At 39.1% G+C, this 17,989-nt stretch overlaps 1 protein-coding gene across 1 annotated transcript in view; it reads right to left on the bottom strand.

Moving 5' to 3' along the window:
- CERS6 (ceramide synthase 6) overlaps nucleotides 1-17,989 on the bottom strand; it is a 326,541-nt gene that overhangs the window by 201,842 nt on the left and 106,710 nt on the right. Inside the window, exon 3 of the mRNA XM_004091962.3 lies at nucleotides 14,539-14,669. Coding sequence (XP_004092010.1) covers nucleotides 14,539-14,669 — 131 coding nt within the window. The remainder of the gene's footprint in view (nucleotides 1-14,538; nucleotides 14,670-17,989) is intronic.

Below are 17,989 nucleotides of genomic sequence, written 5' to 3'. Positions count from 1 at the left end.
GAGGCCACACAGCTTATGATTTGCTCTCCTCTGATGTCCCTGTCTCCTATTTCACTGGGATGATGGAGACAACCAGGAGAGACTTACCTGACTCCACCTCCCTATGTCCCTGCCTGGACTCCCCTCCTGTTACCACAAATGAACACTCTGTGCTCCTCTCTAAGGCAACTTCACTAGACACTAAGTACCGTTCCTGACATAGAGTCGTCACCTAGTAAATATCCACGGTTTCCTAAACGAAGGTGAACCTAGTCTTAATGGAGAAGCAGGTATTTGTCACAGTAGGGGAAGGGCTTCCTAGGTTGGGGCAGGTGGGCAGAACTTGAGCAAAGGCCAAGGGGTGAGAAGAAGCATGGCAGCTCCACCTGACAGCACAAGCCAGAGAGAAATGGATTGTTATAAATTCTCATAAAATTCTTAGGAAAAGAATAAAAACTTGTTCAACAAGGGAGTCCACACAGAGAAGGCCCTTCTTTGCTTCAGAGGCAATCACAGTGCTACTATAGTGCTATCATTAGTATAATAGCTAACATTTATTATGTGCTTACAAGGTGATATGGTTTGGCTCTGTGTCCCCACCCAAATCTCATCTCAGAATATAATCCCCACATGTTAAGGGAGGGACCTGGTGGGAGACAATTGGATCATGGGGGCAGTTTCCTGATAGTTGAGTGAGTTCTCACGAAAGCTGATAGTGCCACTTTCTCACTCTCACTCTCCCCTGCCACCATGTAAGACGTGCCTGCCTTGCTTCCCCTTGCCTTCTGCCATGATTGTAAGTTTCCTAAGGCCTCCCCAGCCATGAGAAACGGTAAGTCAATTAAACCTCCTTTCTTTATAAATTACCTAGTCTCCGGTAGTATCTTTATAGCAGTGTGAAAACGGACTAACACATAAGGCACCAGTGCTCTATGTGTTTTGAACAATTCTAATGGCCCCATTTTAAATTGAAGGTACTATATTGACTCAGGTTAAGTTTCAAGAAATCAAGGCTGAGGAAGCTGGTCAGTGCTAGAGACAGGCAGGTAGAGCTGGCAGTCAGAGCTGTCCTCTTGGCCTAAGATAGAAACCTCCCAGTTCTACCACAAGGACCTCACCCTACTGTTTAGACAAGTAAGGAACCATGGTTTCAAATTACATGCCACTTTAAAAGTCAGAAAGCCAGAAAATCATGTTCTCAACAAGAAGCTTTTCTTTAAAGAAGGAAAAGAAGAAGAAAATAAAACTATGAGCTTTAACTATTCCAACAAAAATCATCATATCAAATCTGCCAAATAATTATACCTTCAAACGTTTGGGGATTTAATAGAAACAAAGCCCAAATAAAAGACATGGTACTAATGTACACCTAAGAGTATTAAGCAAGTTTAGAATGGTATTATTTGATTAGGTAGGTGAATTCAATTCATTTTGGCAGCCCTTAATACTAATTGAATTGATCAAAATTAATTAGTTTTCTTGAGCTCTATGTGTTTGGCAATATTGTAGGTAATTTATATGAATCATTTTATTTAATCCCTATATTAAATAACAACTTTATCAGGTTTTTAAGGTTATTGCCTTGTTTTATGGATAAGGAAATGAAGGATTGTTTGTTCATCCTAAGGATGATGATAAAATAAAGAGATATTGCCATTTATGTATCAAGGGAAGAAAGCCTGTTTTTTCATCTAGCAGCAAATACAGAACCCAGCAGATAGTAAATGCTTTACAAAAAAAAAAAAAAAAAAAAAAAAAAAAAGCTTATCGAGCCACATAAGTATTGGAAAGAAAAAGAAAGAACAACTTACTGTCATGGAGTAAGAGAAGCTTTTGGGTTTTAATACGCCAAAGATTTAGCTAGGATTCATGTAAACGCTTCATAATTCCAGATAAGACAATATTTTATTTTTAAATCAATCCAATGGAAATGATGCACACAAGTTCAAGTCTTATTTCAGAACTAGAATCAATAAGAACTGAATTAGTTCAAGTTGGACACATTTCCCTGACTAAAATGGGAGAGAAAACAGTAGAGCAATACTATCTCAATGAATAATGGAAGGGAAATACTAGTGTCCACTGAAAAGTACATCTAAGAAATTCTGCATTTGGCTACTTCTGGAGATCTGTTTGGACCTATCAACTAGTGCTACAGGTGCAGTTTTGATCCCTTCCTACCTTCTCATAAAATACTACATGGCCTACATTCCTCATACACTGAGAATTTCTCACTCAGTTTCTATTTTTCTGCAAACCGTATCCCAGGCTTCAGATCACTTAGTGGGACCTGATACAAGCCAAAACCACTCCTACTACTGGGCCTGCTCCAACCCCTCGCCTACTCCTGCTCCACGTCCAGCCACCCACAGAGAAGGAACAGAGAACTGAGAGAAAGTTCCATTACAGATCTGCATGAAAGCTGGGTTCCACTGATAAGGAGCACCAAAGGTCCTAAATAAGGTATTTCCAATCTCAGTGACTCCCAGCACCTAGAACAATGATAAACACTGCGAGGCTTAATGGTATATGTGCCAAGGTTGGAATGTCTGGCAGAATCCTACTACAGGATGGTCACTTGTTGTCCCATGGGTATCACTAGATAAATACCGTTCCTTTGAAAAATAAAAATAATATAAATTGTGATATAACCCACTTAGCCTATATACTTCAATAGTAATTCTGTCCCCCAAATCTATCATAAAATTTATCACAAGAAGCTCTCTACATTGACCAATTCTTAGATTTGTTGATCTCAAATCTGGTTTGCTACCCAACAAGTACTCGCTCATTTGCAATATGATGACGCAGCCCTGTCCCCAGGAAGAGCTAGATGCTCCTGTTGCTGTCTGCTAAATTATTGTGCCTGATTCCCCTTTAAACTCTGGGCACCAGAAAACAGTGATTTTATCCTTTTTTTTCCCCCATAGGTTACTGGAGTACAGGTGGTGTTTGGGTACATGAGTATGTTCTTTAGTGGTGATCTGTGAGATTTTGGTGCCCAGTCACCCCTTTTCTTTTTCTCCATTTGGTCCATGTAACCATCCTTGAAAATTCAGCAGTGTCACCTCCTCCAGAAACCCTTTCCTGCCTCCTCCTTCCCCTTCTCAGTCTTCCCTAGGACTATTTGAAAGAATAAACTCAAGCTTTCTCTAATTAAAGTCAGGCCTCTAGTCCCTAGAGATTCACTCCAATCCCTGAAGTCCAGTTAACTGGCTCATTCACTGGACATTTTGGGGGGGCCTTACAAAGCACCAGACATTGTGCTGAGTGGTGGGGATGAAAAGATAAATACGACACGGTCCCAGAACTCAAGGTATTGATGGTCAAACAGCAGAGATGGATGCAAACAGTGAACACGGCAAGTCTCCAAGTGTTCTAGTAGAGAACAACTAAAAGTGCAATATGGGTGGCAAGGAGAAAGCAACAAACTTAACTCCGCCCTTCGTAAGTTGGAGGTGGAAAGGAAAGAGAAAGGAGGCTGTCATGGGCAAATAAAAGACCAAACTGCCCCCTTTCCATGTTTGCTCTGCAGGCGTAAAATAACATATTATTTTATATTATATAATATTATATATAAAATATTATATATTATATATTATATAATATTATATATATAACATATTATATATATTATATAATATATAATATATAATATTATATATAACATATTATATATATATATATATATATATTATATATAATATATATAATATATAACATATTATATAATACATATTATATATAATATATATTATATATAATATTGTATATATTTTATATATAATATTATAATATTACTGAATTTCTCTAACACTGTGCTTCAGCTGGGTACAAATCCCAGCTCTGCTGCTTAGTAGCTATGTGGTGTTGGGTCAGGTATTCCCAGTTCTCTTTACTTCTCTTTATTCGTGGGTGAGAAGAACTTTCAATGTCTAACATATTACAAAGGATTGTTATTTAAATGTAAAGGCTCCATCACAGCATCTGAACTGTATAAATACCTCAATAAATACCTCTTTCCCCTCTCTTCTCAGGGTCTAAGTCTTCTGCCAGCATTAATGCCCATTACATCTGCAAGAAAACCTATGATATACTAATATGTAAGCTGAAAATATGCAAATTCATTACAACTGTGGCTAAAGGCAGTACAGGAGTTAGAGAACTTTGCAGAATTAAGGAATATGGCCAAGACTTGAGCCTCTAATGCCAATTCTGCTGTTAACCTTGGCCTGTGTGTCATGGTGTACCAAGTGTTTAATGCTGCAACATTCCGTCAATCACAGTATATCCTCCATGGAACAGTACACTAGCTTTTCAACACAGTTGAACCCTAAGAGCAGTAAACAGCCTCTCTTGTCCACTGCTAGGACATTGTAAATAGGCAATATAAGAAATAGTGCCCAAGTCTACAGTAATTTGCCAGCAGCTCACCTTGCAGTCAATAATAACTGAATTGTAAATTTAAAAATAATTAAAAGAGTATAATTGGATTGTTTGTAATACAAAGGATAAATGCTTGAGGTGATGGATACCCCATTTACTCTGTGACCTGATTATTACATGTTGCATGCCTATGTCAAAATATCTCACATACCCCATAAATACATATACCAATTTATGTACCTACAAAAATTTTAAAAATCGAATAGAATAAAAGTAGTTGGCTCCAATTGCTTTTAGTTAAGTTTCCTATCATGTGGAGGGCTTATTATGAATTTGATCTGGGAAGGCCTACAAAAAACCCTCACAAACCTACTTCCAATAGTCATTTGGAATCTGCTCAAATCATTCCAACTTGAGAAGTGGCTTGATACCCTGTTACTTAGTCCAAATGCCCATCCTCCACCACCACCATCTTATGCACAAACTCCCTTACCCTTATATTCCTAGGTGTTATATTCAAATATCAGGAGCCATGTGCAATGTGCCAACTTTTAGGACAAATAGACAAATTAGTAATGGTTGAAGATTCTTTTAATCCTTGCCAGGATGTGGTTACCATGAGCTAATAACTGCAAGGCGAATAGCCAGGAGGAAATCAAACACTCCGGCTCCAAGCAGAAGGCACCTACCCCTATGACAATAAGTGACTGCAAAGGAGGGAGGAAGGAAGCACGAAAGAGAAGGACAGCAAGAGAGGGCAAGCCAGACGGGATTCCCAAGAGGAAGCAACAGAGTGCTTCCTTTTCAACAATCTAAAATGTAATTCTCTTGATGGCAAAGTAAGATACAAGGCCCAGAACAACCCATAACTGGAGCCATAAGGAAGGGGTCCTAGAAGGGAACCACTTTGCTTGAGTATTACAATTGATGGCTCCCTGTAAGATATTAAATAACTTTACCAATGCACAGAATCAATTGTCCCTGTGAGTTCTGCAAGGTCAGAAATTGTTGCTTACTCAACTTTGCAACCACATTTGAAACGGAACCAAGCACTGAGAGATGCACATTAGACAAACATCCCCTCACTTAATCCCAAACGACTTTATAAATAGTAGCTATTATTCTCCTTTCACAGAAGAAAAATCTGGGGCTTGGCAACATTAAAGGACTTGCTAGGGGTAACAGAGCTTGAGCCAGACCATGAACCAGGTAGATTCGATTCCCACTCTCAAATTTGTTCAAGATCAGTTGCCTCTTGTACTTCTCCTGCAGACAGGAGGTAACCAATAAATATTACATTTAAGAGCAAACTCCTGTACCCAGAAGTCACGCTGACCTCCTAAGGCTGATCAGACTGTTCAGGCCCCAGCAGAGGTGGCTTTACTAAAGCCAGCACCACAGAGGACCAGGCTTTGTTCCTCTATCCCTCCTGGTAGAGGCAACCTGTGTCCTCTTCAGAATCACCTGGGTAAATTTAAAATCTCTGAAGTTCAAAGACATTCACTGTGTATTCTGACATTTCTCATGTGGTGCTTCAAAAGCCCTGACTTCTGGAGGCACAGTGGGCATCCCTCCCTGCTGAAGTAGGACACCTTTCTTCATCCACTTCTGTCACATCGCTACACAGCAGCAAGCCAAAGGTGCTGAGGCTCTGAACTCGCATTGGTTTTTCATCTTTTTCTTGTGCGTGAGTAATGCCCAAGTTGATAGTCCTGTGAATCCACATGGATTCTGCCTCCTCAGGGTTCCATAGAATCAGAGCTTCATCCTAAATTGAGAATCTGCCCTCCTTGCATCTTCTTGGATCTCTCCTCCTCAAAATGATCGACATCAGAGCCACCTCTCTTAGGTAACATGCTTGTGGCTCTGAGGAAGCCATGTGGCCAGGGCATGGCTGTGACAGACTAATAGCTGTTTGCTGCTGCTCCTGGTACCCCAAAGTGAGTAACAACAGAAACTGACGACTTTCAGGCAGCTGACACTCACTACCCCCATACCATGTGCAAGACACCTTTCTAAACACTTTATTTATATATATTAATTCATCCAGTCTTCACAACAACCCTATGAGGCAGACACTATTAATGTGCCCATTTTACGAATCCGGTGGCCAGCAACCCTCCCAAATACTCCAGAGGTTTTTATCAGAGAGAAGACTCAAATGCAGACTCCCAGGCTCCACAGCCCATTCTAATGTGAGCCTAACACAGATTTCATATTTGCTTATATCTGATTTTGTCTGCCAGAAATACTAGGTGAACACAGAAAACTGAACCAGGCTGAACTGAATGGCCCAGGAGTATATACGCACACACGCATGTGCGCGCACACACACACACTCACACTCTCTTCAAATATGTCCAAGCTACCTTAGTCACACTAGTTATGAGCCACACCCATCTGTTATTGCAACTTTCCCTCTGATTTCAGGTCTTCCTCCTTCCAGCACTTCACAATAACTCACTGCCACCCTTCCGACATTGTTATAGACTGAACTGTGTGCCCCCAGAATACATACATTGAAACCCCACCTCCCAATGTGACTGCCTTGGGAGATGAGGCTGTTAATAAGGTAATTCAGGTTAAATTAGGTCATAAGGGTAGGACTCTATTCCAATATGATTGGCGTCCTTATAAGAAGAGGAAGACACACCAGGGATATGTACACACAGTGGAAAGGCCAGGGAAAGAAGCCCCTGGAGAAACCAAACTTATGTCACCTGGGACTTTTAGCCTCCAGAACTATGAGAAAATACACTTCTGTTAAGCCACACAGTCTGTGGTATTTTGTTATGACAGTCTGAGCTAACACAGCAACAGCCACTACAAGTAAATGTTAGGTCTATTTCAAGGTCAAGTGCCATATTTATTATAGTAGCTATGTATTTCTTAACCATTTAATGTGTATAAAACTGCTCCTGTTTTTATTAGGTTCCTAGCTTATTTTCAAAGTGTCACTGATGAAATTTTCGAGTGTTGTGTCCCTAACCCATTCTTCTCACAAACCCTAAGTTATTTTGTTTTGTTGTGCGATTTTGCATGGTGTGGCCATTTTTAGCAATGCAGCATATGTCATATGACAGCACAAGTGACTATACTACTGCCCACAGGTCAATGACTTACAGATCCTGAAGATGAAGCATAAAACATAACCTTTCCACAGCCGTCTTCAGGCACTCTGATGAGGCTGGTTCTACTAAACACATTTCAAGAAGGGCCGGTGCCAAGTACAGATACACATGACGTGTAAGCATTGGTGTGGGCATCTGTATAAAATACAACACTGTATAAGCAGTAAATGATAAAGGATTTATTTCTGGATGGTATGCTTTGAAGTCTTTCCCCCTACAATTCTGTATGAACATTATGTAGACTTTTATAAATCCTCTACAATCAAAATCAATTATAAGGATTTGCATGATTCTGCTCTAAATCAGAAACAAATAACAACTTTTAAAATACATTAAACAACAACAAAAAATAGTACATAGGTTCAAAAATAACAGACTGGGTTAAATAATAATATGAGGCCTTAATAAATTCAGTTATTCCTCTACATTCTGTCCTCTTTATTACCATCCAATTCCATGTTGAACAACATTATTGGAAAAAATATTATTTAAAAAGCCTTTAGAAATTTAGACTTTACATAAAAACTGACCACTCAAATGTAGGCAGACCACAGCAGTAGCTAATGTGCAGCCAGCCTGACCAAGGTATGGCCTGTCTTATATTTTTAGCAAAAATCTCTTTTCCTTAATTAGCCAACACACATGCATTAGAGGCCTAGCCATATGCCATCAAGGAATGTGTGAGGCTTGTTCTAAATGGAAAACCTGAGTTCACCGGCCACAGATGGTGGGTCTAGAATAGAACGAGGGGGACAAGGTTTCAAAGGCTTATTCGAGGCAAAAGAGCAGACTGTCCATAGTCCAGTTCATCAATCTTCAGAATTTCTGTAATGAAAGCAATGCTGCCTTGAGGATACTAACAGCTTTGAAGAGTGCCTGGCTAGGCTAAATGAAACTGCACACCATCAAGGCACCATATCCCAGGAATACTGGAGATAGGCATACCAATTACAGAACTATTCAAAATTTTCTATTAAATGGCAAAACTCTGAGAAATGGATGACTGTGCCTAGCACTAGGAGACTATATTCTCTTCCTTGAAACTCTGAAAGAACCACAAATAGTATTATAACCCTAAATCAGGGTTCTGCAAACTATGGCTAGAGGGCCAAATCCAGCCTGCCATCTGTTTTTGTATGGCCCATGGGTTAAGAATAGCTTTTATTTCTTGTAATGTATTTTTTAAAGAATAATACTTTACGACACATGAAAATGACATATTCAAATTTCAGTATCCATAAATACGCTTTTACTGGAACACAGCCATGCACATTTGCATCGTCTCTGGCTGCTTTTATGCTGCAGCAGAATTGTAATTGCAACAAAGTCCATATGATCTAAAATATTTATTTCATGGCCATTTATAGGAAAAGTTTGCTGACCTCTGTCCCAAAGCTAAAACTGACCTGAATACAACCCACAGATATAAAATTATTTAAGGTAATAGTCTTGCACACCAAGACATTCACTGAGCAGTAACTTGGACTATAACAATGTACTTTGGATGACAGAAGTTGCTTTCCAAACCAGGGACTGTTTTGTATTAATGGAAAATAACCACAACTATCACCATAACAGAAACAAAACAGCTCAACCCTGTACTTTTCAAGAACTAGAGACTGTCCACCAATTTTATGATTTTTTCCCAGACTTAATAATCAGCATCTACACATTGCTGATCATGTATCCTAGTACTGAAAAAACAAAGATGCCATTTCTCTAGAAGATAATAGTTTCTTATTTCCCCCTTCAAAAACTGCATTCATTACGAGAATTTTGGCAGTAAATTTTGTAATTGATGCTCATGTCATGGTCTGATAGAGAAAATAATCAAAATTGAATTTTCTGTTTGACAAAACTTTGTCCATCACCAGAGTATGGAATATATGGAAATGGTTTACAAATATTCAGGGTTTTTTTTTTTTTTGCAAGTAGGTGGCTGTTTATGAAAACATGTTGAACATATTCCCCATACTATTTCCTCAGATAAAAGACTGATCTGAAATAAAGGAATATGAGAGACTAAACTACTTGTTTCCTATATGACCTCACTTCCTTTCCCCTGTCATCAATTATTAGGCTCCACTTTCCATGAAGGTCACAAGATAGCACTGATAATTTATAAATAGCTGTAAAAACTGCTAGTTAGATTCAAGGTGACCAAGTTAGTAGCATGAAGGCAATTGGTTAACCCATTCATTTTTCAATGATGAATTAGCTTGCGTTCAATGGAATCACAAACTAAGAAAAATCACAGGGCTTCTTTGCAGAAATAATCACAGTTTCCAAAGGGTCCCAGGTTTTGATGAGTCTGCTGCCACTATACGGAAGCATACAAATATGGCAGCATTGGGGGAAAGTTTTAATCACTATCAATTCTAAAATGGAATTCCTAAAGAAAAGGGAATCTTGAGCTGTCATCTTACTCAACAAACTCCATAACTTCAGCAGCATAGGGAGTAAGCTCCAATTCAAATCACTGAGTAGTAGTGTGAATATTCCTTGCCATAGATTTTCAGATTACATATGGGAGATTCATCTTTCCAATCTTTGAGACTGCTTAAATAAAAGCCCTATATTATATTTCCTCCCAGACCTGTGCTATGAAATGTACTGCACGATACTCAAAAATGATGAGCACAGGCAGGGTCCAAATGAAAGGAATGCCATTTATTCTGACATTTCTGCTTCTTCCTGTTACATCCAGCAACTATTTTTAATATATTATTTATTTTATATTATCCTGAGTGATAAAAACCCACCACTTGGATGCAATTGTCAGAGAAGGATGATATAGCTTCACTAGCCCAAAGGCATAATCCCAACCGGCACCTGCTTCCATTCGGAACCAGTTGCTTCTAAAATGTCTCACATGACATCTCATTTTTATAAATTCTTCATTCTCTCTTGAAATTCTCTATTTCAGTTGCCAATAAGAATTTGAATGCTTTTGGAAGAAGTATTCCTCAAAACTGACATGACTGTGAATGACTGACATCAAGCAAGAGAAAAAAAATCATGTCAATGTATTAGCATTTTACTCGCTAAACAGCTTCTACTCAGTCCATCTGCATGTAATGGGTGTGCCAGAAATTGGACATGCCTGCAGATGCTTACAAGCACAGTTTGGCTTGCATACTGGTGCTATTCCACACTGCTGAAAGATGAAATACAATTATCCTGAAGGAATTCTATATTTTGGAAAATAGGAACTTATATAATAGAAAAATTATAGATTCTTTACATTTTGGCCCTCAGGCAACAAGCTCCAAATTTGTGTTCTCTTGTTTTCTAATTTGACTTTTAGTATTTCTGAACAGCAATTGTCTTTCTTCTTAACCAGGGATGTGTGTCATAAGCACTTGGGGCATTTTTTTCCGTGATATACATGTTCAGACTCCACTTGAGTCATCATCCTGACACCCTGGGATGGGGCTCGGGCACGTGTATTTTGAAAACATCACTAGGTGATTGTGAAATGCATCCTTAGTTAAGAACAACTATTCTAGATCTTTTTTTTTTACGTAGGTAAGTAAGTATGACACACACATTTGGCATACACAGACCACTATAATTCTACTTTATCCCTCATGGTGTTCTCTAAATGTTCTCCTTTGCCATCCCATTCTTTCCTCTGAATTTCTGTCTTTAAAATTGTCATGGAGCTTTCCATAGTCAGGTAATTTTCCTAGACAAATTTTATGCTAAGGCAGTATACATTAGGCACTCATTTATAGGGGCAAACTGACAAATGAGATCAGCAACTCTTTCCAAAACAATGCCATTTTAACACACAGTCATAACAAATTATTTATTTGGCAGAGCCTGCCTGTTGGGGTAAAGACTAAGAGAAATGAAAGAACAAGATGTGGCCCTGTGGTCTTCAAGCAACACAGAATTGGAATTGAAATAGATAGGCAAGTTAAGTAACCACATACGGCAGCATGTGATTCAGGGTTAAATTCCTAGTACTCTAAGGATGCAGGGGAAGCTGTGCTCACTCCAGTCCCGATAGTCAGGCCACACTTCAGAGAGGGCCTGGGATTTGAAGAATGGTGAGGGGATAAATGGGTAAGGCAGAGGAAGTTCCTGGCCTGGAACACCATACACAAGGCAGGAAGGAAAAAGGCACAGACAGTAAAAACACAACCCTCTAGAAGGAAGATGTCATTTGGGTGACTGACATTAAACAAGCAAAAGACAGATTCTAGTTATCAAGCTCAGGGACCTAATATTTATCCTACACTTGTCTTAAAATCATCAAAGTTTTAAAGCGTCAGAACACGGGGATAGTAGTATTTTAGAAAAATAATTTGGGATTTTTGGTAGCAAACAAAATGTCTATGTGTATGCAAGATAAAAAAATGAGACATATGAAAGCATATTGGGCTATAATGGCGAATTTACAAAGAATTAATAGAACTCAGTGGCTGATTGACTTGAGTTTCCAGCCTATGACAAAACGGAAGCATAAAAACAATAGGAAAAATAAAGTCAGGAGTGGAAACAAATTAGAACTGCCAGCTGGAGCTGGCAGAACGATGCCTTAGAAGAAACATCTGCACTGTACACATGGCTTTGGAAGAAGCTGGTGAGAGGAAACGATTTTAACACATAGAATGGAAGGTAGGATAAGGCAAATATGAGATTGAAGACTAAATCTGGAGTGTCATTAACACATTAAAGACCACAGAGCAAACACAGAATAAATGATGCAAACAAAGGCCTTGGAAAGGCAGGAGAATCTAGTGGCAACTCAGAAACCAAGGAAGAAGAGAGTTTCAAAACAAAACTTCATCAATACTATATCATACAACAGAAAGATGAAAGGCCACTGACACTGACCCAGTTCTAATCCCAGCAAATCCCCCGTGCACTCCAATCTACAGTTGATCTTTTTCCTTTAATCTTTACTGACTATCCATATCAATCCTACAACACACATATCTGGTTATTTTCTTTTTTTGAGATGGAGTCTTGCTCTGTTGCCCAGGCTGGAGTGCAGTGGTACAATCTTGGCTCACTGCAAGCTCCACTTCCCGGGTTCATGCCATTCTCCTGCCTCAGCCTTCCGAGTAGCTGGGACTACAGGCGCCCGCCACCACGTCTGGCTAATTTTTTGTATTTTTAGTAGAGATGGGGTTTCACCATTTTAGCCAGGATGGTCTTGACCTCCTGACCTCATGATCCACCCGCCTCGGCCTCCGAAAGTGCTGGGATTATAGGCGTGAGCCACCCCGCCTGGCCCTGGTTATTTTCTAATATCTATCTTTGACCTACACATACTGAGATATTATGTCTTATTTCCTTAACACTGTTACAAGTTTCTTGAGGGAAGAAATGATGTTATTTTATGCACTATCTCTTCCCCATCATCGTGCCTCCACGTTGCCATACCACTAGCCATCATTTAGAAGCATTTTTAATTGATTATAACTATGACTGTCTTATTTATTGTGGTATGCACATAATAACCTGCTGAATTCATGGAGAAGAGACAGACACTGGTCTAGTGTTAGTACTTGCTACACAAAGTGTGATCTATAGACCAATGGCACCAGCATCACGTGGAAACTTGTTAAAAATGCTGCCATCCCAGACCAAGTAAATCAGATTCTGCATTTTAACAAGATACCCAGGTGACTGATGCTTATCTTAAAATCTCAAATACACTAGTATTTGAGAGAAACTGGAGTAGACTCAGCATAGTAGGGGCTGGCACCAAGTTACCAAAGAAGTTAGTCAGAGGAGGGAAAGATGGCACATGACTTTCAGCATGTAGACATGTCTGAGACCCAACTTCACCCTTGCTCAGACTTGTGGCTCAAAGACAGAGCCCAGGCCCTTTGGATATATGGCAGGGCCAAGCTGGGAAGCAATTTTGGCTTTTGACCAGTAGCCCAGATACAGAAATCCTTCTCCCATAAACTGCCAGTAAGTTCATTTATTGAGAGGGCTTTGCTGATTGTATCTACCAGGTTGTTTTTCCAGACTTTATAAATATTCTAACCTCCTAAAGACCCTGTTTATGTTCTCCATATTTACCCATCCCTAGGAATTTGTGATATTTTTCTGCCTTCCGTTTATTTATCCTATAACATTAGGTTTCCCTCTAAGGATACAATTACTGAAATACTTTTTTGAAATAATTGAAAGCCAAAGCTGAAAATGCAGCTTCAACCCCAAACAGAAAGGGCCTGCAACTAAGAGAGCTGCACCGAAAGCACTATTGTTTAAAGGACCAGGTGTCAGGAAAAAGCTCCCGAAAGAAGAAACTGAAGAACTGTTAGAAGACATAGGAACAGTCACACCCAAAAGATGAAGACCACATAGGGTAATGACTCTCCAGGCACATCTTCCCTTTGTTGGGGATGTTCTCAATGTTTCAATGTATTTTTCTCTGGTTTTCCCATAGGTAAGTACATGAAGTATCACTACTTCAAAATATCACTGTGCTGGATGAGCTCTCTGTGGGTCTTTTAATATTTTTAACAGCTTTATTGATATATAATTTACACACTATATAAAGTTCACATTTCAGAGATGGAAGAGACTTCAATTCCATCCCCCACCTTCAAGCAATGCTTCATTAAACTCACCCAGAAATACAGCCATTTCTTAAATCTCCAGGAATACAGAAGATTGTCATGACCCTCTGATAATATATCCTAATATCTCAGTTTTTATTAGTAGGAAGAACCTAAGTTGCCTTTATTAAAATTCAAACTATCCACATCTATAAAACTAACGACTTTTAATGCTGTATTTCAAAGATGATTGATTGAAAAGACCATTGTAGATCCTTTTATAATATGCTTACTTTGTAGAAACTCCATTAAGAAGTGAACTTTATTTACTGTATCCAAAGTGGAAATCACAAATTCTTACAAACTACTGTTTCCTGTGTTTTTCCTGAACTATTTTCCCACCAGATTGCAGCTTTTTAAGGGCTGCTGAAGCCTGCACAGATCTGTTATTTTTCACCTCAGGGTTGGCATGAGTACTTAGGCCTTTTCTTTCAAAAAGAAAAACAACAACTTACATGCTCTCACAGAACCTCGTCAGCGTGCTTGGCTTCTCCTGATTGCGTCTTTGTCGAAACCAGCGCTGAATGCTTCGAACATCCCAGTCCAGTTGCTTGGAGAGGCCTTCCAATCTCTTTTCATCAGGATGCTACGAAACAAGGTACCAGAAAAATAATTTTCAATCCATTTTCATTTTCACCATCGACAGATCTGCCCTTGTCTATATCTGAGAGGTTTTTTTCCCCCTATTGTTTACTATCTGCTACTGAGATTTCTATATTTACCTCTGAGGACCGAGGCCTTCCACTAGCAGCATGAACAAAAATAACCACTAGGACAAAAGAAGTTACTCATGAAACAACATTTAGAAACATGAGTCTTGCTCTAATGCTTGCACGTCTCCTCATCAGCAATGCGCTTTCCAAAGGGCAACAAAGATTCAATGGAACATCCAACTAGCTGAGTCAGCCCCATCAGCTTCAAAGGAAGGGAGTCCATTGAAGGTAAATTTGCAAAGAGGTATCATTCAAATATCTCACTTTCTCAACAACAACAACAAATGCTACCCAATGATCGCATATCAGGATAATGTAGTAGAGACAAAAAGCATGGAAAAAAATCCCAAAGTTCCTCATTTAAGCCTAAGGTACCATTTCTACCAAACACAGTTTATCTTTCTTCCCCTTCTCATACCCTTTGTCCTCATTTTTCACACATTCCGCTTCTATTCGTTTTCTTGGTCATCCCTTTTTAACTGTATCCCACATCAAGTCTTTTACTAAGACTATGCATTACTTGAAAAAAGTAAACTTGGTGAAGCGGCAAGAGATGGCCCTGAAATGATAGGTGCTTGTTCAATTCCTCACTCCATTGACCTCTCTGAGCCTCAGTTTCCTCATCTGTAAAAAAGAAAAGGTTGTTTACCAACCTAAATTATATTGCAACAAGAACCAAATGTGAAACTGTATGTAAAACTCAGTAAATGTTAATTTTCCTCTTTCTCATCTGATAAGGTTTGGCTATGTCCCCACCCAAATCTCATCTTGAATTCCCATGGGACCCAGCAGGCAAGGTACTAAATCATGGGGGCAGGTCTTTTCTGTGCTGTTCTCGTGATTGTGAATAAGTCTCACAAGATCTGATGGTTTTAAAAAGGGGAACTTCCCTGCACAAGATCTCTTTGGTCTGCCACCATATGGGACGTGCCTTTCACCTTCCGCTATGATTGTGAAGTCTCATCAGCCATGTGGAACTGTAAGTCCAACACATTTCCTTCTTGTTATAAATTGTCCACTCTCAGGTTTGTCTTTATCAGCAGTGTGAAAATGGAGTAATACACTATCCCTCCCCTCTATTCAATGTGTTAGAGAATGTCTAGCCAACAATCGCATGAGGGTGACCTACTACACAACAAAACTAAGCCACGTGAGCTCCATTCCTTTATTATATCTTTGCTTAATATTAACTATGTTTAGTTAATCTTTCTTTGATTGGATACTAATGCTTTAATGTAAGTGATCAGGAAAAATAGGGGTAAGGAGAAGGCACACTGACCAGCCTTCAAGTAATAAGGGTGAAATATATATATATATAATACCTTTCTAAAAGCTGCTCAAGCAGCTCAAGGGGTCAGTGCTATGGACTGAATGCTGCGCTCTCCAAAATTTGTATGTTGAAACCCACGTGCCCATTGCGATGGTATTAGAAGGTGGAGCCTTTGAGAGGTAATGAGATCATAAGGGTGGACCTCTCGGATTAGATTAGAAGTTATTAGAAGAGACACTAGAGGAGCTTGCCCATGCTTGCATGCTCTCTCTCTCAATCTGTTCCATGTGAGCATACAAGAGAAGATGGCCATGTGCCAAGCAGGAAGAGGACCTTCACCAAGAGCTCAGCCACATCTGCATACTGATCTCAGACTTCCTGCCTCCAGAACTGTGAGAAATAAATATTTGTTGTTTAAGCCACCCAGTTGATGGTATTCTGTTACAGCAGTCAGAACTGACTAGAACAGACACACACCCAGAAAACACGGCAAATCGCTTTAGGGTACAAAATGTGCTGACCTTGTGCCTATAAATGTTCTTTGCCAACTTTGAGGTTTTTTGTTCTTTTTTTTTAGTAGTAGTAACGACACCATCTACACTCACCTTTGATGTCTCTCTTAATCAAAAATACAGGAAGGAGAAAAATCATTGCCTACAGTATACCTTGGCTACACCATTATCCTAATGGAATTCATTTTTAATTTCAATTTATTTTCTAAGTTTATTAATAAAGAAAAAATTCTTATGGTGCAAAAATTTTAAATTATCCGAAGTTTCACCTTCCAACTTTGTTCTGGCTCTTTCAATCCCTATTCTCTCCTTCTTGTCAGATAACCACAGTTATTATTAAATCAGTTTCTTACCAGATAACCATAGTTATTATTAAATCAGTTTCTTTTTTTTTTTTTTTTTGAGATGGAGTCTTGCTCTGTCGCCCAGGCTGGAGTGCAGTGGTGCAATCTCTGCTCACTGCAAGCTCCGCCTCCTGGATTCACACCATTCTCCTGCCTCAGCCTCCCGAGTAGCTGGGACTACAGATGCCCGCCACCACACCCTGCTAATTTTTTGTATTTTTAGTAGAGACGGGGTTTCACCATGTTAGCCAGGATGGTGTCAATCTCCTGACCTTGTGATCTACCTGCCTCGGCCTCCCCAAGTGCTGGGATTACAGGCGTGAGCCACCACGCCCAGCCTAAATCAGTTTCTTTCCAATATTTATGCAAATATAAGCAAACTTGAATATATATTATTATATCTCCCCTTGTCACAAAAATAGTTGCATACTACAGACATTTTTCTGGGCTTTGGGCTTTTTACCTTACAATGTATATTGAAATATTTCCTTTTCACTATATATAGAACACTCTCATTCTTTTGTAGAGCTGTAGAGATATACCATAATTTACTTATCCATTCTATTAATGGACATTTCATAGCTTCTGAGCTTGTTCTATAAACAATGCTACAATAAATAACCTTACCTGGGCCATTTTATACATGTTTCTCTCTAAGTTCCTGAAAGTGAAAGTTGTAGATCAAAGAGGTCTATGCATTTGTAATTAATTTTGAAATCGAAAAGTTATTCTCACTAGTGATTTTACCAATTTATACTCACAAGCAAGAGTTCCCATTTTCCAAAGCCTCTTTGATAGACTATGATATCAGACGTTTCCATTTTTTCCAGTCTAATACATAAAACAGGATCTCAGTTTCAATTTCCTTTTTATGAGAGAAGCATTTTATCATGTGTTTCAAAACTCAACTGTATTTCTATTTTTTTATGAAGAGTATATTCATATCTACTGCCTATTTTTTCATGATTCCTTGGTATTCTCCTTGTTGATTTGTGAGGCATCTTCATTTGTTAGGGTGATTAAACCCTTCTCTGTACCAAAAGCTGCATACTTTTTTCCAGTATGTC

This window comes from Nomascus leucogenys, chromosome 22a (genome assembly GCF_006542625.1).
Source record: "Nomascus leucogenys isolate Asia chromosome 22a, Asia_NLE_v1, whole genome shotgun sequence".
NCBI lineage: Eukaryota > Metazoa > Chordata > Mammalia > Primates > Hylobatidae > Nomascus > Nomascus leucogenys.
Note: the sequence above shows the minus strand (reverse complement) of the source record. Positions and strands in the feature narration are given on the sequence as shown.